The sequence below is a fragment of the Natator depressus genome, chromosome 20, assembly GCF_965152275.1.
Source record: "Natator depressus isolate rNatDep1 chromosome 20, rNatDep2.hap1, whole genome shotgun sequence".
Taxonomy (NCBI): Eukaryota; Metazoa; Chordata; order Testudines; family Cheloniidae; genus Natator; species Natator depressus.
The window spans coordinates 3,724,502-3,750,381 of record NC_134253.1 but is presented as its reverse complement, the minus strand read 5'-3'; the positions used below and the strand labels follow the sequence as shown (position 1 = coordinate 3,750,381).

General features: G+C 66.1%; 1 protein-coding gene across 3 annotated transcripts; it reads right to left on the bottom strand.

The window, feature by feature from the left end:
- Nucleotides 1–1,816: 1,816 nt before the first annotated feature.
- Nucleotides 1,817–25,796, bottom strand: ARHGEF25 (Rho guanine nucleotide exchange factor 25). 3 transcript variants are annotated; one of them, XM_074934772.1, is made up of 16 exons: nucleotides 25,631–25,796; nucleotides 18,981–19,300; nucleotides 18,238–18,327; nucleotides 16,090–16,217; nucleotides 15,407–15,473; nucleotides 14,836–14,939; nucleotides 14,318–14,387; nucleotides 13,225–13,314; nucleotides 7,853–7,945; nucleotides 7,182–7,232; nucleotides 6,478–6,555; nucleotides 5,603–5,794; nucleotides 4,080–4,260; nucleotides 3,077–3,291; nucleotides 2,757–2,858; nucleotides 1,817–2,031 (listed from the first exon to the last, which is right to left on the bottom strand). In XM_074934772.1, the coding sequence occupies exons 1-16, from the start codon at nucleotides 25,719–25,721 to the stop codon at nucleotides 1,942–1,944; spliced, it is 1,962 nt and encodes a 653-aa protein (XP_074790873.1). In that variant the 5' UTR covers nucleotides 25,722–25,796; the 3' UTR covers nucleotides 1,817–1,941. The 3 variants fall into 3 exon arrangements, with proteins under 3 accessions (XP_074790873.1, XP_074790874.1, XP_074790876.1); XM_074934773.1 differs by having other exon boundaries at nucleotides 1,819–2,031; nucleotides 16,090–16,214; XM_074934775.1 differs by lacking the exon at nucleotides 2,757–2,858 and having other exon boundaries at nucleotides 1,819–2,031.
- Nucleotides 25,797–25,880: the final 84 nt, after the last annotated feature.

Genomic DNA, 25,880 nt, shown 5'->3' with positions numbered 1-25,880 from the left:
CAGTGCTTGACACCCATTAAATGCCTGACACTGCCCCAGGCACTCTGGTTGGTCCAGTCTCTAGGGCCCCAGTGGGAGGGAGTGGGGGGGCGCCCCCCGACCTGGCTGAGATGGGGGTCACCGTCCAGAGAACGGGGGGCAGCCCTGGGGCACTGTGAGGCACCACCAGAATGCGGCCACCTCTGGGGAGGGGGGCAGCGCGGGTGAGGGGCTGAGCCCACGTGATCCCCCCACTCCCACCCCACCAGCGCCTTTGGGGGGACGGAGGGGTGCTGAGCCCACATGGGGGGGAATGTCAGAGCAGACCCCCCCCACTTTGGGCCCACAGCAGGGAGGGCTGTTTCAGGGAGCAAAGTTGGGAGGGGGGAATCCAGGAATCCCGGGAGGGGCTCATTCCTGGGGAGCTGTGGAATCTGACTGGGCCAAGCCCCAGCAGGTGGGTAAACACCCCCCCATCCCCAGCAGGAGGGGGAGGGGGAGCTGGCCCTTAGATCTGATCTGTCTTAATGCCCCCCCGGGGCCATAAACAGGAAAGGAAAGCCCCCCACCCATGCCCCCATTCTCAACCCACAGCCTTCACCCCTTACTCCCAACCTGCAGCCCCCATCCCTAGCCCCCATTCGATGCATGGGCCCCCGTTTAGCCCCCGCCCCTCACTCCTGACCCACTGCCCCGCCCCAGCTCTGCCAACACCCCATACCCCCAACCTGCAGCGCCCCACTAGTCAACACCCTCCAAGCTAGCGGCTGTGAGCGCAGGATGAGGCTGTGGGCACAGTCCCTGGGGCTCAGGGGGCCCCTCCTGCTGCGGCTTCTGTCTGGCAAAGCCGGGGGCCCACCCCACGGCCTTGCCTGGGGCACCCTGCTGCCCCCGACCCCCGGAGCTGGCCCTGACCCTGCAAGGGGTGTCAGCATGAGGCAGCGATGCCCCCATGCCCTGAGCCCTAGGGGGGCCCATGGCCCCTGGCCGCAGAGCCCATGCCCCGGATAGGGACCTGCCCGACACAGATGCGAGCCCAGCATGTGCTCTTGCTCCTACCGATGGGCGGCAGGGGGCTGCCCCCCAAGAGTGCAGAAGGTGCTGTTACCCCCTAGAGTGCCTGGGGGGCTCCAAGCTCAGCCAGTTTTTCCCCATTTGATAAACCAAAAACTTTATTATTAAACAAAATAATTCCCCTACTCCCAACCCGGGGCCCAGCAGCATGCATATACAGGGGCCTGCGGGCCCGGGGGTGAGACCCCTGGGGGGCAGGCCCAGGGGGCCCCACATTGCATTCCCTGGTCCAGAAAGGGGGCCTGATTCCCATGGGAAGAGGTGAAGCCTGGGAGAGAAGCCGCCTTTGGGCTGGGCAGCTGGGCCAGGCCAGAGGGTCACTGGGGGCGGGGGTGGGGGATGTTGCAATCTCTGGAGCCAGAGATGGGGGGGGCAGAAGGGGGAGGGCCCTGACAGCCTGGGGCTGCTAAACGTCCCCAGGGAGCGGGGGGGGGGGCATCTGGGAAACAACCCCCCCATGAAGCAGGGGCCGCAGCTGGGGGTCAGGGGGATGGGGTCGGGGTCTGGCTGGGTCCAACTCAGCTCCCAGGTGGGGGCAGAGGCCCCCTCCCCATCTGTCCAGAGCCCCATTTGCCCCCTCCCCAGCACCCCACTGCCCAGCCCCATGGCAGCTCCGTGCACTGAAGGGTCCTGGATGGGGGAGGGGCAGACCCCCGTACCCCCTTCAGCTCAAGGGTCCTTGGCCAAAAGGCAGATGCTCAAGGTCACATCCATGGTCCCCGCCTGGCTGCCCCTTCTCCTGGGGTGGGGGGGGCCAGCATGGGGTGCGGGGCCCCAGGTCTCCCCGGCTTCACTCCTGTCTCTGAAGGGGGGCCCAGCCGTTCCTCACAGGTCACTTCCTGGGCTGTGGGGGGGCCGCACCCTCCAGAGTCCCCAGAAGGGGGTGGGTCACAGCTCGTCCTCGTCGAGTTTGGCTAGCCGGGCGCTGGGGGAGTCGGAGCCCAGCTCGGGGGGCGGGCAGCCTGCCCCCCTCAGGGCCTGCCAGGGACAAACAGCCAGAGTCAGCACCCCATCCCCAGCCAAACTGGCCCTGCCCCCCAGCACTCCCCTGCCCACCCCAATGCTGGGGAGCACTGGTCCCTGCTCCCCAGAACCCGCGGTTCCCCCCTAGCACCACCAGGCCTCAGCCCCGAACAGGGGGGCTGTGGGTCGGGATTGGGGGCACTGGTAGAGTGGGCTGGGGGAGCCCAGAGCTGGGATAGCAGGGGGCTGCGGGCAGGGCCGCCCAGAGGATTCAGGGGAACTGCGGTCTTTGGCGGCAGGGGTCCTTCCGCTCTGGGTCTTCAGGGCACTTCGCCGGAGACATGGAGCGGAAGGTCCCCCGCCGCCGAATTGCCGCCTAAGACCTGGAGCAGAAGAAGTCTGACCCCCGATGCCGAAAACTCTCGTGGGGGCCCCGAAAACTCTTGTGGGAGCCCCGTGGGGCCCGGGGCAAATTGCCCCACTTGCCCCCCCCGGGCGGCCCTGGCTGCGGGTCGATATTGGGGGCACTGGTAGAGCTGGGGGGGAGCCCAGGGCTGGGTAGCAGGGGGCTGCGGGTCAGGATTGGGGGGCACTGGCAGGGCCCAGGGGGACAATATTACAAAGCAGGAGCAGAAGAGACATTCCCCGGCGAGCCCCCCTTGCCCCAGCCCCCCCAACACCTGCTCCCCTCGCCCCAGCTCCAGCCACGCAGCCCTCATGGAGCTGTTCCCATCACTCACCCCAGAGGGGGGCTGGCCTGGCTGGGGGCCCCTGGGGAAGTCGAGGCAGACGTGGGCTGGGGAGGCCGTCCTGGGCATGGGGGAGCTCTGGCTGCGGACAGGCTGCAAGGGAAGGGCAAGGAGAAGTGGACCCAGGAGTCCTGGCTCAGGGTAGGGGCTTCCCCAGGGCTGGGCCCCCCTAGACCCTGACCTCAGTCCCTGCCCCCCACCCCCTTATCTCAGCTAGGGCCCCCCAGACTCCAACCTCAGTCCATGCCCCCCACCCCGCACCTCAGCTGGGACCCCCAGGCCCCACCCCCACCCCCCAGTCTTCCCGGTACCTCAGTGGGCCGTGGGCGCGGGTGGCTGCTGGGCAGGAAGAGCGAGGGCAGGGAGCAGTTGTAGGGACGGAGGCCGGGCCCCATGTTCCTGTCCATGGAGGCAGAGGAGTGGGGCCGCAGGGGGCCGCTGCGTGGCGATGCCTGTGGGGCCCCCACCCAGCCCAGGCTGCGGGACTTGCTCTCCCGCCGCTGGTACTCGATGGGCGACTGCAGCGCTGGGGGGGGGGAACCACACGGGGCGTCACGTAAGACACGGGGGCTCACACAGCACGCGGGCCCCACACGCCTGGGGCAAGGGAGGGTCCCACGTGCCGACACCCCCGGGGGGACGCTCCCCTCCCCGGCGCATTCTGGGACCCTCTCACCCTGCAGGGCCCTAGGGCAGGGCAGATAAGGGTGGGGAGGGGAGAAAGTGCAACCCGGGGAAGGGGCTAGGGCAGCCCTGGGGATGGAGGAGGGGAGGCTAGGGCAGCACGGGCGGCCAGGGCAGCCCAGCGGCAGGGTGGGGAGCTTGGGCAGCCCTGGGGAGAAGTAGGGGCTAGGGCAGCCCTGGGAAGAAGGGGGAGCTGGGGCAGCCCTGGGGAGGCCTGTGGGTGGTGCAGCCCAGGGGCTGGGGGGCGGGGGGGGGGGGAGCTGGGGCAGTCCAGGGGTGGGGCGGGGCGGGGCAGGGCAAGGGAGCTGGGGCAGCCCAGGGGAGAAGGGGGGGCTGGGGCAGCTGGGGGGAGAAGTGTGGGCGGGGCAGCCCAGGGGCTGCGGGGGGGGGGAGCTGGGGCAGCCCTGGGGAGAAGGGGGGGCCGGGGCAGCCAGGGGGAGGCCTGTGGGTGGGGCAGCCCAGGGGCTGCCGGGGGGGGGGGGGAGCTGGGGCAGCCCAGGGGAGAAGGGGGGGCCAGGGCAGCCGGGGGGAGGCCTGTGGGTGGGGCAGCCCAGGGGCTGCGGGGGGGGGGGGGAGCTGGGGCAGCCCTGGGGAGAAGCGGGGGCCGGGGCAGCCGGGGGGGCCACCTACCGTTGAGGAAGTCGCGCTGGGTCTCCAGGATGTGGCTGATGTCGGCTGCCCAGGCCCGGGCGATCTCAGGGGCCGCGGCCTGGAGCACGTAGCGGAGGCTGCTGCGGTCGGCCCCCCGCGACGTCAGGGCGAACTTGCAGGGGTCGTTCTCCACCCCCTCCTCCAGCCCCAGGCAGCTGACCTGCCGCAGGGAGCCGGGCCTGAGAGGGGAGCCAGCCCAGCCCCCCGCCACTGGCTGCCCCCTCCCCGCCAGGGACCTGGGGCCCACGCTGGAGCGGGCCGGCGAGGGCACAGCCGGGGGTGCTCAGTTCCCCTCGAGGGTACCCTGGCTCTGGTCCCAGTCCCCCTGGTGCAGAAGGGCAGGGGGGGGCTCCCAGGCGTGGCTCCCAGGGAGGGGAGGGTGCAGTGGCAGGGAGCGACCCCCAGGCGTGGCTCACAGGGAGGGGAGGGTGCAGTGGCAGGGAGCGACCCCCAGGCGTGGCTCACAGGGCGGGGAGGGTGCAGTGGCAGGGGGCTGCAGGGGCCACAGCACATGAGGTCCCAGTCCCTCACTTCCCGCTCCCTTTAGCGGCTGCCCCTGGAAGAGATGCCTGCGAACCCAGCTCTGCCCCCTTTGCTGTGTGTTTGGGGTGGGGGGGCAGGTCCTGGGTCCTGCCACGCGAGATGCCCCCAGGACTTGAGCTCTGGGCTGGGCACCAGCTTCCAGCCACCTGGGTCTCAGCAAAGGGGGAGGAAGCTCCTCTGAAAGGTGGGACTTGCCTGGGTGGGCGGAGCTTCCTGAGGCGAGGATGGGGTGAGGCCTGCTAGGGGCGGGGCTCCCAGGGGGAAGCTGGGCTTCTGGCATGGGCGGGGTCCGATAAAGGTGGGGCTCCCTAGTGGGGGTGTGGCCTGCCAGAGGCGGGGCTCTGTGGTGGGGACAGGGCCACCAGGGTGGAGCTGCATGGGTGGGGTGTGGCCTTCTAGACATGGGGAAGGGGCCTGCCAGGGGCGGGGCTCCATGGGTGGGGGTGTGGCTCCATGGTGGGGGCGGGGCCCACCAGAGTGGGGCTCCGTGGGTGGGTGTGACCTGCTACAGCTGGGAACAGAGCCGGCCAGGGGCGGGGCTCCACGGGTGGGGGTGTGGTCTGCTAGAGGGGGAGTCCCCCTGGGTGACTTGCCAGAGGCGGGGCTCCATGGTGGGGGCGGGGCCCAGCAGGGTGGAGCTGCATGGGGGGTGTGGCCTTCTAGGGGTGGGGGTGGGGCCTGCCAGGGTTGGGGCTCCATGGGAGGGGGTGTGACCTGCTATGGGTGGGGGCGGGGCCCAACCAGGGGCGGGGCTCCACGGGCAGGGGTGGGGTCTGCTAGAGGGGGAGTCCTCCTGGGTGGCTTGCCAGAGGCGGGGCTCCATGGTGGGGGCGGGGCCCAGCAGGGTGGAGCTGCACGGGGGGTGTGGCCTTCTAGAGGTGGGGGCGGGGCCTGCCAGGGGCGGAGCTGCCTGGGTGGGGGCGGGGCCTGGCGGGGCAGGGCGGGGCTCCCGGCGGTACCTTGATGCTGCTCTTGAAGAGGTAGGCGGGCGTGGCGAAGGCCTTGCGCCGCTCCAGCGGCTCGCTGAGGATGACGAGCTGCTCGAAGAGGAAGACGCGTCGCTCCCGGCAGCGGGGCAGGAACCCGCCGTCCTGCTCCGTCACCCAGAAGGTGTCCTGCTGCAGCAGCTTGCCCTGTGCCGTCAGCTTGCCCTGGGGGGGCGGGAGGGAGGGGTCACGGGGGGGCCAAAAGCCCCCCCCTCCAGCCCCTCCAACTTCCTGTCACCCCCCCTGCGCCCCACCAACACCTGACCCACCCTGCCAGCGCCCCCCACCTGACCACATCCCAGCCCCCCATCAGCACCCACTCCACCTGGCCAGTCAGGGAACAGCCACGGCCCCACGGGACCCACTGGGGTGCTCAGGTTCAGATCCCAGCTCCAGGGGAGCCTTGGGGGAAATCGGTGCCCCCTGGTGGCCGCTCGGCGAACAGGCAAGGGGGCAGAATGCAGCCAAGGTCTAGCCCGGCACTCTGGAATATGGGCAAAGAGCCATGGAGCCCCCCCAACCCCCCACAGGGACATGGAGCCCCCCAACCTCCCACAGGGGACATGGACCCTGTAACTCCTCCACCTCCAGAGGGCACGGATCCTCTAACCCCCCCCCCAGTGGGCACAGACCCCCTAATTCCCCCCACAACCCCGGGTCCCAGAGTGCCCCTGGGGGGGCCATGGCAGGCTGACAGCAGAGCCACCTCCAACCCCCTGCGGCGGGAGCAGAGGCTGCCCCAGCACAGGGCCTATGCGTGGCGGGGAGACAGTTGTTTCCCCCCTCCCCACTCCCGAGGGATCCCAATGCCCGGAGCTCAGAGGAGACCCCCCCACCCCGACGCCTACCTCGAAGCCCTGCAGCCGCCCCACGTTCATCATGTCGTTGCACCGCTTGGGCACGAAGCACATCACCTCCACGGCTTTCTGCGAGGCAAGGGGGAGTGAGAGCCAGGAGAGGCCCTGGGCCAGGCGGGGGGCAGCCGGGCGTCTCGCACCACCTTGGGTGGTAGGAGCTGCACACGCTTGGGGCTACGAGTCGGGAGTGAGGGGCACTGGTGGAGTTGGGTGGGTTTTCCCCAGACTCGCACACCCCCCGCACACACACACACTGCTCAGGTAATGACCCAGCTGTTTTCATTTTCAGTGGGAACTGAACCAACCCCAGGGTGAACCCCCCTGGCAAACACCCGCCCCCTGGTCCCCACAGAGATGCTGCCCCGTGCCTCCCAGTCCCCATGGAGACGTGCTGCCCCGTGCCCCCTCTGGTCCCCACGGAGATGCTGCCCCATGTCCCTTTGGTTCCCATGAAGACGCTGCCCTGTGGTCCCCCAGTCCCCATGGAGATGCTGCCCGTGACACCCTGGTCTCCATGGAGACACTGCCCCATGGCCCCCCGGTTCCCAGGAAAATGTTGCCCAATCCCCCCTGATACTGCTACAGGGTTGGGATGGTGCATTTGCAGGGAGCGACCCCTAAGCCCAGTGGGGCCTTGCCCAGGGCAGAGGCTTGTGGGCTGGGCGCCCCCCACTCCTGGCTCTTTCCATCCCTACCTTGAGCTGCTCCGTGTCCATCCCGGCCTTGCTGTAGTACTTCAGGAAATCCTGGGACGCAAGAGAAAAGGGACTGGGGGATGGGGTTCGACTCCAGATCCTGGATGCGATGGGAAAGGGGGTGCCCTGACCCCACCAAGGGGCGGGCAACAGCCCCAATTAACCCCCAAGCAGATGGCGTCCCTCCTAACATGGGCAGAGGAAGAAGCAGATGTGCCAGGGCAGGACGCCAGGGCAGGGAGCCTGGTTCAGAGCCACCCTGTTCCACTTGGCTTGCAGGGCTGGGTTCCCAAGACACTGGGTTTGCTGCTTTTTACACTGAGCCTTCAGCAGAACCCAGAGGGGGTGTTTACGCTCCGGAGAACCCAGGGCTGGGCTAGCAGGGGGCTGTGGGTCGGGGTTCAGGGGCATCACAGAGACGTTGGGCTGGCTCTGGGGCGGAGCGTCCCCATCCCTGGGCAGCAGGTTGTGGCGGCTGGCTCTGGGGCGGAGCGTTCCCGGCCGTGGGCAGCCCGGCGTGGCCGGCTGGCTCTGGGGCAGAGCGTCCCTGGCCCTGGGCAGCCCGGCGTGGGCGGCTGGCTCTGGGCTGGAGCGTCCCTGTCCCTGGGCAGCCCGGGGTGGGCGGCTGGCTCTGGGGCGGAGCACCCCCGGCCCTGCCAGACCTTTCTCACCTTGAGCAGCAGCTGGTATTTCATGATCCTCTGCACTGGCTTAATCAGCAGGTCATTGAGCTGCAGCCTGTGGCCCAGCTCCTGCTTCAGCTCCTGGGGAAACAGAGGCAGCAAATCAGCCCTGTGGTGCCCCTACTGGCCTGGTGCTGCCCACCTCCAGGAGGGTTGGGAGGGGCAAGGCTGGGCAGCAGGGTGCAGAGCAGACGGGGCAAACTGGGGTTCTGGCTGGGGCAGTAAATGGGGGTGGGGTCAGACTGGGCAGGTTGGAGGAGACGGATGGGGTGATCTGGGGTCCCAGCTGGGGGAGGGAGTGGGGATCGGATGTAGCAAGGTGGGCTCCTCACTGGGGGAGTGAGGTTGGGGGGGGCTTGGAAGGGGTGAGCCAGGACAGCAAGAGGGGGGGTCAGACAGGGGGAACTGGGGGAGCAAGGGGGGGGTCGTATGGGGCAAGTTGCACAGGATGAGGGGAGGAGCGTGGGGCAGGTTGCAGAGGGTGAGGGAGGGGTGAGGGGGGTCCTGTGACAAAGCGGGACTGTTCTTAATGTTTCCTCTGAAGAGTGTGGCGGTGCCTCAGTTTCCCCTAGGCACATCTTAAGTATCTAGGTGGTGCGGTAAGGGTGTATGATCATTGCAGAGCCCTAGAGGGCAGGTGTGTGAGGGGGTCTGGACACAGAGAATGGCCGACACCCTGTTTCCTGGCAACTGATGGCCTGGGCCCTTCCCCCCTGCAAGGTGAGAGCTAAAGGGTTGGAGAACAAAGAAATCTGGTGACCTCCTGGCCTGGGAAAGGGACAAAGCCCAGAGGAGGGGGGGCTGGAGGGAGTTTCAGTTTGGGGCTGGCTGGGACATGGAGTGAAGGGCAGACGGGGTTGTCTGGCTCACTGCCCCCCAGAATGGACCCAGCTGAGGGGTCCTGTTCTCTGTACCTACAAGCTCTGTGTTAGATCATGTTCCTGTTGTCTAATAAACCTCTGTTTTACTGGCTGGCTGAGAGTCCCGTCTGACTGCGAAGTTGTGGGGCAGGACCCTCTGGCTTCCCCAGGACCCCGCCTGGGCGGACTCGCTGGGGGAAGCGCACGGAGGGGCAGAGGATGCTGAATGCTCCGAGGTCAGACCCAGGAAGGTGGAGCCGGGTGAGCTGTGTGTCCTGAAGACAGGCTGCTCACAGAAAGGAGACTTCCCCAGAGTCCTGCCTGGCTTCGTAGGGAGCAGTTCCAGAGCATCGCCCGGGGACTCCATGACAACTGGTGGCAGCGGTGGGATGTACTGCACCCCATGGACGGCGCTTCCTGCAGTAAGTGACTGGGGAGCAGTAAAACGAAGGGGGATTGATGAGGACCAGGCGTGCTGAAGGCTCAGAGAAGAGCGGTTTCAGGGGGTGGTTAACCCCTGGGAGTGTGTGACCAGCGAGTAGGACTGTGCAGTAATGGGGTCCCCCTGGGGACTGCGGGGAGCAGTCTCAGGAGCTGAGGAGCCTGTGGCTTGGCCCTGGGAGAGAGAAGGACTTTTGCAGTAACAGGGTTCCCCTGGGGATTGCAGCGAGTGGTCCCAGGGGCAGAGGAGTCTGCAGCTAGACCCTGACAAAGAGGTGGTGACCTCGAGAAGGGCTGGCACACGAGGGGTTCTCCTGGAAACCGTGGGGAGCTGAGAGCACACAGGCCTGTGAGTCCACAACAACTTGGGAAGAGCGGAGTGATGGCCTGTCACCGTCTCCTGAAGAAGGACATTGTAACCCTGTGCAGAAAGAGAGGGTTGAGCATTGGAAAGTTCACCAAAGCACAGTTCATCGTGCAGCTGGAGGAGGATGACCGCTCTAAGGAGCAGATTCCTGACCCCAAATGGGGCTATAGCAGGATCTGGGAGCAGCTGGAGTGGGAGCCAGGCATCCCCAAGACTCCTGTCCCCGACCAGATGGAGGTCTCACGATTGGGTTCCCCATCAGGGGATCGAAGACGGACGGGATTGGAGCTGAGTCCGAGAGAGCAAGAGGACTGTGAGAGACAGCGAGAGCCCGAGAAAGAGCTGCAGAAGCAGCAGCAGCATGAACTGGCGGTGGGGGAGCGGAGAGGCCTAGGGGACCTCCCAGGGGTGAGTGGGGATAGACCCCGGGGGGCCAGTTCCGCAGGGAACCTCGAGACTAAATTGCTGCCCCTGGTTAAGGGGGGGGGGATGTGGATGCCACCTCACTGCCTTTGAGCAGGCTGGCGATTTGAACCAGGGGGACCCTGCAGAAAAGCCCCGGTGTCTAGCTCCCTTGCTGGGTCCCAAGGCCATAGACTCCGTCAGCCAGATGGGTGGGGAGGTGGACAGGCTCCCACTCCTGACCCCAACCTATATGTCTGTGTGGAGTTTCCTGGGGTCAGGCCTCTCGGACCTCCAGTGGGAGCAGAAGGTGATGGTCAATGGGGAGACATTCCTGGGATGGCGAGATCCTGGGACAGAGAGAACTGTTGTCAGGCCCTGGGTGGTGCAGCCTCAGATGCTGAGGGGCTGTGTGAGCTGGATGAGGGTCCCAGGGATGAAGCCCCTCACCCTGCCTATGGCCCAGATCCCTGTGCAGACCCAGGAGGGGTGGGGCTGGCTGGTCATTGGGGTTCTCCAGGATACCAGCTGCGAGACCCTGTTGGGGGGTGACTGTGTCTCTTTGGGACAGGATCCAGGCCTTGCTCCTGTAATGGCCAAGGGTTTGAATTTGAATCCAGGGAACCAATCGGCAGAGAGGGAAATGGTCAGTGAAAATGCAGATGACCTGGCTGGCAGCGGGGAGGAGCTGCTAGGCTCAGGATACCTGCCTGCTTGTAAGCAGACCCCTGGGGCTGGGTGGGACAGAGAGATGCTCCCCGCCCCCTTGCACATCGGAGAGGGGGGCTCAGGGGGCCTCACGCTGGCTCTGATGCAGTGAGGAAAGCAGCGAGCTCGCTGCCTACCCCCACTGGGACAGCAAGGGCAGCGCTGAGCACAGTGGGAGCTGACACCCCAGCTGAGTGGGGGGAGACACAGGCAGGGCAGGGGATCTGTTGGGAGTGGCAAGGTGCTTGGTAAGGAAAGTTTGGATGAGCCTAGGCAGCCTTGTGAGCTGATGGCTGTGTCTAGTCAGCAGGGTGGGAAGGCGAGGAGAGTGGAAGATGAGTGTCCCTGGACCTTACCTGTTAGCTGGGTGGAGAATTGGGACAGTGAAGGAAACGTGCCTGTGTCTGTCAGGGGTGTTGACTTGCCTATGGAGGGAGCTACCCCAGTCTCCAAGCAGTTGTCTGTGACCAGCTTTGTGTGCTGGGACAAGGGGAATGAGATCCCAAGCTGTGTGTCTGGGAAAGGAGAAAGTGTGTCCGGCTCTTAAAGGGGCCTTTCAGCCTGTGATGGTTGAGGGTCGTGTAGTTGTCTCAGAGTTGGTTCTGGATTCAGCTAAAGCCCAGGAAGGGAAGGGCCCTAAGTTTGTGTCTGCTCGGGAGAATGGCCCTGTAACTAGGTCGCATCCAGCTAGCGTCTATGTAAAATCCCAGAGACCAGACAATTCGGGTGCTTGTATTTTGCCCGTAGCTAGTATGTTGTTGGGAAAGAGTGTCGCAACTCTGTCTAATCAGGGTGAGATCCTAGCCAGGGCACAAGGAGAGCAGAAAGGTGATTTGATTGTGTTACCGACTGAGGGTGTGGAAACCTGTAGAAAGAAGGAAAAGATTCCTGAACTTGTGTGTGGCAAAGGGAAGGAGAATGCTTCTGACCTTTTATCTAGGAAGTCTGTAAGTTTGCCTGAAAGGGGATTGTGTAGGACTCCGCCGGACGGGCCAGAGGTAATTCTGGATGTAAGGGAGACCCAGAAAGAGTCTGTTGTTGCTCAGGAAAGTGTTCCTCTAGAGCAAGCCCTAGGTAAAGAGGGTAAGGGCAGAATTTCTGTGAGGGGTGAATTGTTGCATAGAAAAGCCCTCGGGAAAGGAATCCTCATGGAGTCTTTGCAAGCAGTTTACTGCCACTGAAGGGCTTGAAAGTGATTTAATCAAGAAAGTTTCAGTTCCTAACAGCCAGAAATTTTCTGTTGTGAATGGATCCACTGACTTTCCTGTTGAAGGATCCAGTGTGGATAGATTTGAGAAGGTCTCAGATTAAGTGAAAGCTGTTAAGAAAGTTAAACAGTCCTCTAACCAAGTGGCTGTGTTTGGCCAGCTTGTTGGGGAGACAAGGTTGTGGAGAAAGGGATGTCTCCATGCTAGTTCTGTAAGTGAACAGTATGTGGCCCAGGTCAAGATGGGGGCTCTTAACCAAGAGAGCCCAAATTGCAGCCCTCCAGACTGGAGCGCTGGGAGAAGACCCGATCCCAGTTTGACCCCCGGGGGTTTTGGGGTGGCAAAAGGGCATGGCCCACATAAACCTTCCCATATGCGGCATGCGAGTGCTATCGACCACCCCCGACCTAAGGGAGGGCGTGAAACTGGAAGGGCCTGGTGTAACTCCCACCAAGGAATGGCAGAGACGCTGGGGCATCCATGGGAACGTTGGTGGCTTCGAACTTCCCCAGGTCACCGCCTAAAGTGACCCCGCTCAGTTTGGTCTCGAAGGGGGGAAGAGATGTGTGTGAGGAAGTGGGACTGTTCTTAATGTTTCCTCTGAATAGTGTGGGGGTGCCTCAGTTTCCCCTAGGTAGTTCTTAAGTATCTAGGTGGTGGGGTAAGGGTGTATGATCATTGCAGAGCCCTAGAGGGCAGGTGTGTGCAGGGGTCTGGACACAGACAAAGGCCGACACCCTGTTTCCTGGCAACTGATGGCCTGGGCCCTTCCCCCCTGCAAGGTGAGAGCTAAAGGGTTGGAGAACAAAGGAATCCGGTGACCTCCTGGCCCCGGAAAGGAACAAAGCCCAGGGGAGGAGGGGCTGGAGGGAGTTTCAGTTTGGAGCTGGCTGGGACATGGAGTGAAGTGCAGACGTGGTTGTCTGGCTCACTGCCCCCCAAAATGGACCCGGCTGAGGGGTCCTGTTCTCTGCACCTGCAAGCTCTGGTTTAGACCACGTTCCTGCCGTCTAATAAACCTTCTGTTTTACTGGCTGGCTGAGAGTCACATCTGACTGCGAAGTTGGGGGGCAGGACCCTCTGGCCCCCCCCCCGGACCCCGCCTGGGCAGACTCACTGTGGGAAGCACACGGAGGGGCAGAGGAGGATGAATGCTCCGAGGTCAGACCCAGGAAGGTGGAGCCAGGTGAGCTGTGTGTCCTGCAGACAGGCTGCTCAGAGAGGAGACTTCCCCAGAGTCCTGCCTGGCTTCGTGGGGAGCCGTCCCAGAGCATCGCCCGGGGACTCCGTGACAGGTTTAATGGGGGTAACCAGCATCCCAGCTGTGGGGGGCGGTCATAGAGGGGCCAGATGAGGAAGCCGGGGTCCCCTCACCTCAAAATAGGAGTCGATGTACTCAGAGACAATGTGCTCCGATTTGGGTTTGTTCTGGCAGTAAACGACGTACATGTGCAAACGGCGCTCCTGGAAGGGAACGGGGAGCAGGTGACAACGGTCCCAGGCACACGCCTGCACACGCCAGAACATGCCCCACAGCATGAGCACACACTCCAACACGTGCCAGCCCATGCGACCACATGCTACGTCACGCTAATACACGCTGGAACATGCTCCTGCGTCTATCCCCGCGGGGGGGTGGCTGATGCCCGCTGCGACCTGCGGCAGCCCCCAGTGGAGCCAGTATGCCCGGCAGTTACGTGCCCACAGGAGAGGTGGCAGGGCCCCTGCAGCACCATATGGCAGTCAGCCCCACGGCGTGCGGCCCTCGTGATGTGGGGCAGGAGGCGGGGGAGGGGCAGCATTGATCAGGGGCGGTGCCCTCTTGGTGTGACAGGGCTGGACCTGGGCCCCATGGCACGGCGAGGTGGAGCGGTGGGGTGATAGGGCAGGGCCTCCGGGGCGTGGGGTCCTCGTGGCATGGTGGGACCTGGGGGGAGGGCCCTAGCAGCATGATGGGTTGGGACCTGGGGGGCGGGGGGGGGCATGCCAGGGTGGGGCTGGACCTGGTGGCAGGGTAGGGGTGGGGCCTGGGGCAGGGTGGGGCTGGGGGTGGGGCCAGGTGGGGCGGGGCCTGGTGGCAGGATGGGGCTGATGGTGGGGCTGGGGCTGGGGGCATGGCCGGGGCTGGGGCAGGGCAGGGGGCGGGGCCTGGGGGCAAGGCAGTGCCAGGGGCCCGGTGGGCTGGTGAGGCAGGGCTGGGAATGGGGTGAGGTGGGGCGGGGCTGATGGCATGGTGGGACCAGGGGCAGGGCCTAGGGACAGGGTGGGGCTAGGGGCAGGGCCTGGTGGGCTGGAGGCGGGGCAGGGCGGGGCTGGAGGCAGGGCAGTGCCAGGGGCAGGGCCCGGTGGGCTGGCGAGACAGGACTGGGGGTGGGGTGGTGCTGGAGGCAGGGCAGGGCTGGGGGGCAGGGCAGTGCCAGGGGCAGGCTGGCAGGGCAGGGAACATGCAGCGACGCCCGGGACTCACGTGCTTTACAAAGAGCTGCGCCAGCAGGTCCGGGTTGTGCAGACATTTCTCCAGCTCTTTGAGGAAGTAACTGGGGGGTGGGGGGCAGAGAGGGCTGAGAATCATGGGGCAGACCCCCCCTGACCCTCTGCCCCCCCAGCCCCTCAGGCAGCTGGGTGTGCCTGGGGCCCAGCAGGCATGCGGGCACCACACGGGGCCACGTCTGGGAGAGGGCAGAGCATGGCACCGGATGGCTGGAAGCAGGGGACTCGCCTGGTGCCCGCAGACGTCTCCCTGATCCTTCCAGAGTCCGGGTACCCCTCTGCAGTGGGCGGAAGGGGGGGGGTCGCTGCAGAGATCTCTTGGGGGTGCATCTGTGTGCCCCCCCCAGCCTATACGCGGGCGTGGGGAGGCAGCCAGCCTGGCCCTGGCAGCACAGGGAGACCCAGCCCCTGGGACACAGTGCGGGCAGGGGGGTGTCTCTGTGACCCACGTGGGGGGCAGAGGGTTGGGGGGGAGCGTCCCATCCCCTGACTCACTCCTTGTGCCAGTCGTAGATCTGATGGATGTTCCCGAAGATGATCTTGTCCTTGCCCTCCATGTCCTCGGGCACGCCCCGGGCACGCATGGTCGCCATGTAGCCCTGGGGGCAGGAGGGGCGGATTAGCGGGGAGCTGCCACTGGGGGTACATGGGGTGGGGGTGGGGCTCTGCTGCTGCCCAGTCTGTGGGGAAGGGGTAGGGCTCCTGGTGTGGGGGGGATGGAGCCCCCGGTGGGAGGTGCCGGGCCAAGGGAGAGGCTTCTGCTCACCCCAGGGAGGGGCCATGTTCCTGGGGCAGAGCTCTGGGGCTGAGGGAGGGCTCTGGGGGCAGGCACTAGGCTTGGGGGGCTACCCAGCGGGGGTCTAGGACTGGGCCTGCTGCTGGGCAGCCCTGGAGCTGTGGGGGGCTTCCCAGGGAGGGGGGCCCTAGGGCTGGCATCTGTCCGGAGAGGGGGCCCTGGGGTGGGGGTGCTGCCCAGAAAGGGGGGCCCTAGGCTGGTGACTGTATGGGGAGGGGAACCCAGGGTCTGGGGGCTGTCCAGGGAGGGAGACTCTGGGGGGGTTCACACCTCCACTATCTGGCCCAGGTCCTCCACGTACATCTTCTCCGTCTCCACGAGCTCCGTGAGGACGAACCTGCCCACGGGAGGGAACGGCCACGTCTGAAAGCGGGGAGGGGACGCGGCCCCTTGTGAGACACCCCCCCCATCCTCCCCGTCCCACCCTCGGCTGCCAGGGGGGAGACGCCCCGGCCCCCTCCCAGCTCAAGCCCAGAGCGATGCTGGGAAGGGACCTAGAGTCGAGGTCACTCCCAGCCCCGGGATCCGTTCCTAGCAAACCCCTGCAGTGCTGGGGACTCAGCCTCTTCTCCAAGCACCCCAGGCCTGCCACTGGCACCCACAGCCCTGCCCCTGCCCGCTGGCACCCCCAGCCAAACCCTGTTCCTACCCCCTGGCACCTCCCAGCCAGACCCCCATCCATACTCCCTGGCACCTCCCAGCCAGGAACCTTGTCCCTACCCCCTGGTACCTGCACCCAGGAACCCCCATCCATGCCCCCCTGGTACCTCCACCCAGAAACCCCCATCCATACCCCCTGGCACCTCCCAGACAGGAACCCCCATCCCGGACCCCGGGCACCTCCCAGCCAGGAACCCCCATCCATACCCCCTGGCACCTCCCAGCCAGGAACCCCCATCCCAGATCCCCTGGCGCCCTCAGCCCTGTCCCACGGGCGCAGCGGCTCCACTTACATACTCTTTTCTAAGGCACTCTTTCTCTGCTCCTCACTCGTTATCTCTTCCGGGGGGTGCCCGGGGACCTCTTCAGGGTGGGCTGGGCCTTGGGGGTCACTGGGGACATGAAGGGGGCTGGGGCCCTGCTGGGAGGAGGGGAGACACAGTTAGGGGACATGGAGCAGCCCTGCCCACTCCCACCTGGGCATCCGCAACCGGCCTCGAGGCTGCTGGGCAGAGAGCCCTGGGAGACCCTGCCAGGTGCGGGGCGCAGGGGCCCGTGGGGAGCTGGGCCAGGGGTCTGGCACCTCAAGTCTGTGTGTCAGGGTCAGAGCTCCCCCCTCAACAGATGAGTTGGTGCCTGCCCTGGAAGGGGCTCTCAGTGGGGCATGGAAAGCTCTGACCACCTCCCCCCAGCACCGCAGCCACGGAGCACCCCCCGAGTCACTTCCCCCAAGAGCCAGGACGGGGCGGGAGGCACCTCCCTTTCTAATGCGTGCGCACAGGGGTGTGTCTGCGTGCGCAATGGGGTGTGCCCGGGGTGGGTGGGGGGCATTTCTGCGTGTGTATGAGGTGTGCGCGAGGTGTGTCTGCGTGTGCACAGGGTGTGCGTGGGGCATCTGCGTGTGCACGGGGTGTGTGGAGTGTGTGTCTGCGTGTGTAAAGGGGTGTGCATGGGTGTATCTGCAGGTACAATTAGGTGTGCATGGGATGTGTCTGCGTGTGCATGGGGTGTGTCTGCCTGTGCACGGGGTGTGCTTGGGGCGTTTCTGGGTGTGTATGGGATGTGCATGGGGTGTTCTGTGTGTGCATAGGGCATGTCTGCATGTGCACGGGGTGTGCATGGTGTGTGTCTGCGTGTGCATGGGGGTATCTGCATGTGCAAAGGGGTGTGCATGGGGTGTGTCTGTGTGTGCACGGGTGTGTGTGCGTGCACAATGAGGTGTGCATGGGGCGTGTCTGCGTGTGCACGGGGTGTACATGGGGAGTGTCTGCGTGTGCAATGGGGTGTGGGGGTGTGTCTGCGTGTGCAATGGGGTGTGGGGGGGGTGTCTGCGTGTGCACAGGTGTGCGCGGGCTGTGTCTGCGTGTGCACGGGGTGTCTGTTGCCGAGGGGACTCCTCTGCTGTGGGGGGCCATGGGATTGGGATCTCAGGGAACCCAAATGGCCAGAGATGCAGTTTCCATAGTAACTGCAGGCCATGCATGGGATGCCCTGGGAACCAAGACCCCATAGATTGGGGGCCGGGGCACAGTCACGGGGTGGGGGGGAGGGGTTGTCAGCAGACCCACATCGGGCATCGTGCCCCCAGGAGCATCCCAGAGCCCCCAGTCCCTGCTCCTGCCCCCCAGCCCCAGGCAGACCCCGCTAGCTGGGGAGGGTCCCTCCACCGTGTGCAGTAGTGGGGAAGTCCTGCTGGGTCCAAGCCAGCCTGGCAGCACCCTGGGCAGGATCGGGCCCTGAGAGGGTTAAACGCCCCACGGACCGGGACTCCTGGGAATCAATCCCCCAAGGACACCCCCCCCCACCGGAGTCAATCCCCACAGCGAACCCCCCCAGTGGCTGGGCTGGGCTCTGCTTCTCTGTGCCCCAACTCCCAGCAGCGCTTGGTACCAGTGGGGCAGGATCTGGGGGGGGGGGCATCTAGCCCCAACATGGCACCCGAGCAGAGCCTGGGAAGTCACCATACGTGGGCGGGGGACTGGCCCCTGCTGGGCGAGGAGGACCCCCTCCCCTTGCGTGACTCAGCCTGCCCCCTGCAGAGAAGCAGGAACAAGCACCCCCCCCGCCCCCCAGCCTGCCACCCACCTGGGGTCTTGGCACCCGCTCCAGAAACGCAGGTCTGTGCCAGGCGCTGATGGAGAGCATGTGTGTGGGGCAGGGTGGGGGGCGCCCTGCAAGGGGCAGCAGCGTAAGAGGCAGGGCGTGTGCCCACCTCTGGGGGGGGAGCACCACCGCCCCCGCTCGGCCCCCCAGCCCCCTCTGGCATCACTGTTAACCCCTGGCGTGGGTGGGAGGCTCTCAGCTCAGGGTGCCCACTGCAGCGCAGAGCCCCCGCCCCGGGGTGGGAGGTCTCAGGGGCAGTGAAGGTGACCTGGGGCCAGGGGGAAATGGATGGGGGTCTCCCGCGATGCCAGCCCCCGCCCCCAATGCCCCCTCCTCACCTGTGTGTCTGCCTTTGCGGTACCCCCCTCCAGCAGGCTGCACAGCAGAGCCAGGTCCGGCAGCCGCTCGCCCCCCGTGGGGCCCAATTCCTGCAACACACCAGGGGCAGGGGTCAGATGGGGGCTAGGGCTGCAGCTCTGCCACGGGGGCCGGGGGGGGTCCAGAGGCTCAGTTTCTCCTAAAGCAGGATGGGGGGGACTATACCCCCTGCCCCTGATCTCCATGATCCCAGTGAGGGAGACCTTGAGGAGGGAGGAAGAGGGGCTGGGGGAAGGGGGACAGGGCCCGCAGAGGGGGCGGGAGCATGAGCATGTCCCCTACCCCCACAGCCCTCACTCTCCCTCGGGGGGTCAGGTGCCCCCCCACGGGAGATCCCGTTTTCCAGGGCAAATTGAATTCAAGAGGCTGTTTTCCCAGCCAGAGCCTCAATGCCCAGCGGGACAGCGGCAGGGGCACCCCCAACCAGGGGGCAGATTGAGGGCGCTGGGTGTGTCCTGACACATCACTAGCTCCCTGTGCCACCCCTGGAACTGCTAACCCAGAGCTCCCCTAGACCCTGGGCGAGCCAGCCCCCCGCCTCCCCTGGCAATGTTAGCCCATCGCCTGGCACCCCAGCCCTGCGGTACCAGTCCCTTGGCATCACCAGTCCCCATGCAGGACCCAACCCCAGCCCCCCCATGGCAGTGCCCAGCCCCTGGGAACCCAGCCCCCCCATGGCAGTGCCCACCCCCAGTGCTCTCACCGTGCCCTTGGGCTGCCGGAGGGCGACGAGGGGCTCGTTGGCCTTGCCCAGCAGCCCCAGGTCGATGCTCTTCCTCTCCTCCTGCCGGCCGTGCCGCCTGCCCTCGCCCCCGCGCCGGGGCCGACCCTCCGGCTTCCGCTCGCCCTTGGCCAGGCTGCCGGTGCTGAGCTTGCGCACCGGGGTGGTCAGCCACTTCTTGAGGGTGCTGACGGAGCGCCGGGAGCCGGGCGAGCTGGGCGCTGAGCCGGACGAGGGCTGGGGCTGGATGGAGGCCACCGAGGCCGAGATGCTGCCATCACTGCCTGCCACGGAGTAGGGCTCTGTGGGAGAGGAGAGGCTGAGGGGTCAGAGAGCGGGGCAGGCATAGGGTGGGCAGGGGCAGGCAGGGGGGTGGGTACAGGATGGGCACGGGGTGTGCAGGGTCCTGGCATGGGTGAGAAGCTCTGGAAGAGCGAGGGCTGACTCTCCGGGTGGGGCGGGGGGATACTCCGTGGGGTGTGGCATGGGGGGGGTGTGGAGAACCAAGGGGCACCCTGAGCAGGCATGGAGGAGAGGGGCACACGGACATGCTGGGGGCTCTCACATGAGTCCAGAGGGGATCCTCCGGGGGGAGGACACACACTGAGCCGAGAGAGCGTTCGGGGGTCATGCCCCGGGTGGCTTCGGAGGGTGCCAGGCGGGCACAGAGGGGGGCTGCTGTGGGCGGGTAGGGCTGGCAGTGTCTCTCCAGGCCCAGGAGAGAAGCCAAGTCTCTCCGGGGCCCGGTTGGCGGCGTGGGATCAAATGCTTGGGAAGGGCCCCTGCTCCGGGACGACCCAGGCCCTGAGCAGCCCGGCTGGAGCCGGCATTAGCCCCTGGGTTTGCAGCACAGTGGGGCAACACAGACGCCCACGTGTCCAGGCCCCCATCCCTCAGCCCCACAGCAGGGAGCGCTGGTAGCAGGGCGGGGGCTACTGGGACTTAGCCCAGCTCAGAAATCTAATCCCCTCTATTCCAAACAATTCCAGCTGCGGAACGGAGCCGGCGCCGGAGGGCCCTGGCACGTCGGCTGCAGCCTTGTCCTCTCTGTCCTGCAGACCACCTGCAAAGCCCCCTGCCCTCCCTGCAAGCCCAGGGCGGGGGCGGGGGGGTGGGGTGCAGGGCTTCCAAAGAGCTCACCTCCCAGTGCTCAGGGTCCTTGGGCAAATCAGGCCCCGATCCCTGGAGCTCTTTGGATAATTGGGTCCAGGGGGTGCGTGCGAGTACGGGTGTGCACAAGGACTTGCGTGGGAGTGCAGAGGTGTGTGCGTGAATGTGGGCATTCGCATCAGTGTGCGCTAGGCTGGGGGTTAGAGAGAAACATGAGAAGCAATTAAGCTCCTTTATGGCACGAGAGAGGCAAAACCACATGAGCCACCACGAAAAGCACCAGCCAGTCAGGAATCTGAGGGGAGGGCTTCCAAGGTGGGCCTGAATGCAAACCCACAGGGCTGGGGATCAATTGGATGGAGCTGTGGCTACCTGAAGAGAAGCAGCAGAAAAAGCACAGGAACATGGCCCTGCGGACAGCTTAGAGAGTGTGAGAGCTTTTGGGCACAGTGCTGGCTGGGAAGGGGCTTCAGATGAGGAGCAAAGCACCAGCCTCCCGCTGTTTGATTCCCGCTGCCTCCAGGGAACCAGGACTTTGTCCATACGCAGGATTGCACCAAAGATCCCAGCTGCGATTCCTCCCCCCACACACACATCTCCCCCCACCTTGCCCACGTACCCCAGAATCAGCACCCCCTCCAGCCCATTTCGAACCCACACTTTACCCAGCGGGGGAACCTCATCCCAGCCCCATCTCCTGGGAGGGACGGTGAGGGAGGTGCCTCCCCAAAGCAACTGAGCTGGGGAGAGAACCCCGGAGTCCGAGTCCTGGGTTCCCAGCAGCGCCCCCTGCTGGCTGCTTTGGGGAAACGGGGACATGCGTTCGAGAGGCACGAAACATCCCCTCCCGCTGGACCCCCCGCATCCCCTCCCCTTCTCCTGCCATCGCAGCCGGGTGCCCAGGGCGCTGACCCTGACGGGGCCCGCTCTCAGCGCACCTACCAGTCAGCAGCAAACCTTGTAGCAGGTGGGACAAGGCCCCCCCCCCCGGCAGGGCCTGGAGAGGCAGGGGGCGGCGTGGGCTGGGCCAGCGCCCGGCGGGAGGTGATAACCCCATGCAGCGAGACGGCACCTGCTCCCGAAATAACCTCGCCTGCGTCAGGAGCCCGGGACGTGTCAAGCCGCCACCACGGGCACCCCGCCCACGCCAGCAGGGGCGAGGCGGAGGGGCCTGGGCACAGTGCTAGGGGAACGTGCCGCCCCCATGGGAAAGAGGCTCCCTCGGACCCCGGCCCAGGCTGGCACCTCCACCCTGAGCCGGGGGGCGGCCCTGGCGTGGGGACGGAGGCCCAGGGAATGCGGGGGGGGGTAGTGGGGGAGCCCCCCCCATGGGCCGGCCTGGCACCAGCAGCAGGGCACAGTTATCGGCTCCCAGCTGGGCTGGCTCCGTGGTGCCCCAAACTGCCTGCCAGCCCTGGAATCCCAGGCCCCAGGGGAGGGGGGGCTGCTCCCCGATGCCCCCCTGGCAGCCCCTATTCTCCCCCCGGGGATCAGGAGGTGCCCCCCACCCGAGTTTGTCTCCACGCGCCCTCCATCACCAGCGTCCTGCCCCCATGGCCCAGCTCCCGGGAGCTCCCCCCCCCACGTGCCAGGGGAGGGGCCGTGCGCCCGCGGCGGGACGTGCATGGAGAGATTCTTGGCAGCGCCGGTGAGCGGCCGCCCTGTTCCACCCGCTGTTCCCGGGGCAGGGGGTCCGGAGGCCGAGCCTCGGCGCAAGCCGGGCCAGGCAGGGGAGGGGCAGGGGATTATGTGACTTGAGTTGGGTTCTTTATCATTTAGTTTTCTTTTAAAGGCTCTTAAGGAGCCCGGGGGGGGGCGGGGGGGGCAGGGAGGCAGGGCCCCAGAGATGGGGCTTTGGGACCCTGCAGCAAACTGGAGGGGACTGGAACCGGTGCCCCCCAATGGGGAAAGGCCCTGTACCCCACTCCCTGCCCCCTTGGGCCAGGCAGTGCCCTGCCCCAGGGGCTGGATCAGAGCCAGCGCCCCCTAGAGGGGATGCTCACAGTAACGTGCGGGATCCCTGCGCTGACCAGCTCTTCCTAGGAAGCCCCGCAGGGCGGTGCTGGTGCCTGGTGGTGCCAGGGCTGAGGTGGGGGAGCTGCGTGGCCATGGGGGAGAGGGTAGCTGCAGTGCTGGGGCTGAGGCTGGTGCGGAGCGTGGCTGGGACGGCGGCCAGGCGCCGGGCCAAGCAAAGGCAGCTGTGTTCGCTGTTTCCCCAGCCCTCCCGCGCCCGGGCTGGCACTGGGCACCGGGCTCCACGTGCACAGGCCTGGCAGCAGGCACCAGCCACGCCCCAGGGTGGGCAGCGCTCAGCGTGGCTGGATTTACTGAGCCCCGGGGACAGGCCTGTGGGCTGAGCAATCCCTGCTCCTGGAGCCCGGAGAACCCAGGAGTCCTGGCTCCCAGCCCCACCCCCTCTCTACAACCAAAGGGGGATGAGCAGGGCAAACCCACGAGCTCAGAACAGAGGGTGCTGAGGGCCCCCCTCTGCAGCACCCCTGGGTGGTGAGGGGCCTGGGGGGGCAATCTGGGAAGACGCCCTCCAAAAGGAAAAGGCTGGAGGGGGGAGTCAGGTCCCTGCTGCCCTTCCATGGGGGCGGGGGAGCTGCTGGAGTGAAGCGGGGACTCCAGGCAGCAGGCGGGGTGGCGTGAAGACTGCCCCACACTGGGGCCGGCCTCTGGAGGAGGGGCTCCCAGGCAGCAGCCAGGGGGTTAAGTGCAGGGCTCCCCACGCCCCGCCACCCTCCCATCCCAGGATCCTGCCAACATTTCCCCATTACGCTCTGTTTATTTTAATGAGGCTGACCAAAAAATGTTGATTTTATTATGGTATAAACAGGCTGTGCTGGGGGGGGGGTGCGGGGGGGCAGTAAAACCAGCCTGGGTGGAAGAGAATTGACCAGGGAGTGGGGGCAAGAGACCAGAGAACTCGTGGGGGGGGGGGAGCCAGCTGGGGGGATCTGGGGAGATCAGCTGGGGGAGGAGCCAGGGAGCTGGGGGGGCATCAGCCGAGGGAGGAGCTGGGGGTTGGGGGGAGTCAGTTGGGGGAGGAGCCAGGGAGCTGGGGGAGGAGCCTGGGGGTGTCAGCTGGCAGGACACAAGGAGATCAGCTGGGAGAGGAGCCAGGGAGCCGGGGGGGGGGATTTGGGGGGGCACAGGCACAGCAGCACAACTGCCCTGGGTGGGGGGAACTGGGGGGGGATCCCACAGGGGGAACTCGGGCCAGCGTTCCCCAGCACCAGCTGCAGAAGCAGGACGGACCCTGACGGCCTCCCCCCGCCCCGGGAAGCCAGTGACCCCCTCAGACCTCAGTGCGATTATGCTGGGACCCCCACTCACCTAGCCATGGGGGGAACCCAGGCCTGACACAAGGGAGGGCTGCAGGCTGGGAGTGAGGGGCTTTGGCAGAGCTGGGGCGGGGGGCACGTCGGGAGTGAGGGGCACCGGCAGAGCTGGGCAGTTTGCTCTCAATCGTGTTAGCTCCGCACCTCACGGCCCCCCCTCCACCGAGCTAGCCGGGCTCACTGGGCAGCCAGGCCCCCCCCGGCTCCAGGCCCCGCTGCACCGGGCAGCTGACTCGGCGAGTTTGCCAGGCCCCGGGGGGGGGCTGTCTGTGCTGCGTCGTCCCCCCCCCCGCCATGCCTGTGAGCTCATCCCTCCCACACAGAGCCCTCCCTGGGCACTGGGAGCCGAGCCCTGTGCTGGGGGGGGGGAACCCTGCGAGGGGAGGACTACCTGGCTTAGGGGGCAGCTGGGGGGGCCGGCCAGGGCTCGTATTGTCCGTGGTCACAACAGCTCCATTTCACGATGGGGATGTTGCACCAGAGAGACCTGGGGGGTGTTGGGGCCTTGAGCCCCAGGACAAGTCCTGTGGGGTGATCAGGTGGGGTCCCTGTGGCCTGGGGTGTTCCCCAGGGCTAGGCCCTGTCCTGCTGGAGCCCCCTGGGGGAAGTGCTGGTGCGACCGGCCCCTCCGGCGCTCAGGGGAGCCGGGATCTTTGGACCAACACCGTGGGGGTGGGTCCCCAGATTCCAGGCCAAAGGGGGCAGCTGTCACCCCACAGAGGGGTCGGACTCCTGCCAAACAATGCCAGCAGGAGCAACCCGCCAATAAGAACCCGGTCTGGCGAGAGACCCTACAATAACAGAGCAGAGCCCACAGCCCTGTGCCCACAAAGCTGCCAACAAAGGATCCCAGTCTGCCCAGTCCAGAGCTCCTGGGAGACCCTACAATAACAAACCAGTGTCTGTAGCTGCAGCGCTGCAAAGGGACCCTACAATAATAAAGTAGCATGCACAGCCCAGCACTCACGAAGCACCTGACAATAACAAGCCTCGCTCTGAGGAGAGACAACAACAACACACCAGTCTGGGTACAGTCACGAAACTCCAGGAAGACCCTACAATAACACACCAGTCTGGGTACAGCCATATAACTCCAGGAAGACCCTACAATAACACACCAGCTATGACATGGGGGTAGGGAAAGAATTCTCAGTAACGAAAGAGAATCCCCCCCCCGCCCCCGCCCGCCCACTCTAACCCCACTCCCCTCCCAGAGCTAGGAATAGAACCCAGGAGTCCGGGGCTGAGAGTTGCCCCCTCTCTGCTCTCATCTAATTCTCTACCATCAGGTGGGTGAAAGCCCCGCTTGGCGCAGCCAGTTGCCCGCCTGCAGAGGGAGAGGGCGCCAGGTGGGGGTTGAGGTCGGTGGGTATCGGGGGCGAGGGGACGTGGATGTCCCCTGCTCAGCACCAGCTGGGGCAGGCAATGGGGGGGCTGGTGACCGGAGAGCTTCTCTCTCCTGGCAGCTTGGCTGGTGCTTCCTCCCACCACACTGGGTCCCCAACACCCCTACAGCCTGTCCAACTCCCCGCCCCCCCACCGACCCAGGATAACCCCGGCACTGAGACCCCCCCCATGACTCCTAGCACTGGGACATCCGCCCCCACCCCGCCCGCCCGCCAGTGACCCAGGCCTGCGGGGAAGGGGCAGAGGTCCTGGCAGTGGGGGCAGCTGGCCCGCACATTGCCCCATCAGTCCGCTCTGCCCTCAGGCTGGTCAGGCGGGGGCGCTGTCGAGAGACACAGCAATGGGCTGCAGCTCCCAGGGAGGATCCCCTGGGCTGGGGGCTCCATTCCCCCCCCCCCCACGCCTGCCCCGACCTGGGGGTAGAACCCAGGAGTCCTGGGCTCCCAACCCCCACTGCTCTAACCCGCTAGCCCCCACCCCCCTCCAGAGCTGGGGTGGGACCCAGGCATCCTGGCTCCCAGCCCACCATCACCTTCTGACCCAGAGCCAGGAATGGGACCAAGGAGTTTTATTAATGTGCCCCTGCAGTGGGGGCGGGGGCTGGGGATTGAGGGGTCCCACGGTCTCCCGCACAAGACACGTCTCTGGGGCCTGGAAGGAATATTGTGCCATGCCCTGGAGAGGTGCCCGCAGGGGACAGCACCCCGGTGCGGGGGGGGGGGCAGAGCCCGCGGCGGCGGCGGGGGGGGTTGAGGGAGGGGAGTCACTGACCTCGCGCCCGGGCGTCACAGCAGCTGCACTTGGCAAGGACTTTGCGGAACAAGTGTTGGCAGGAGCAGCCTTGCTGGTGCCCCCCTTTCATGGTGCTGCCCGGCCGTGCTGGGCACCGGCGCCCGCTGCCCGAGGGGTGCCAGCCATAGACCGGGCAGCGGGCGGCGGGAATCGGGGCACGGAGCCGGGCAGGGAGCCGGGGGAAGCCGTGGGGCCCAGGGCTCCTGCCCGCTGCACGCTCAGCGCTGGA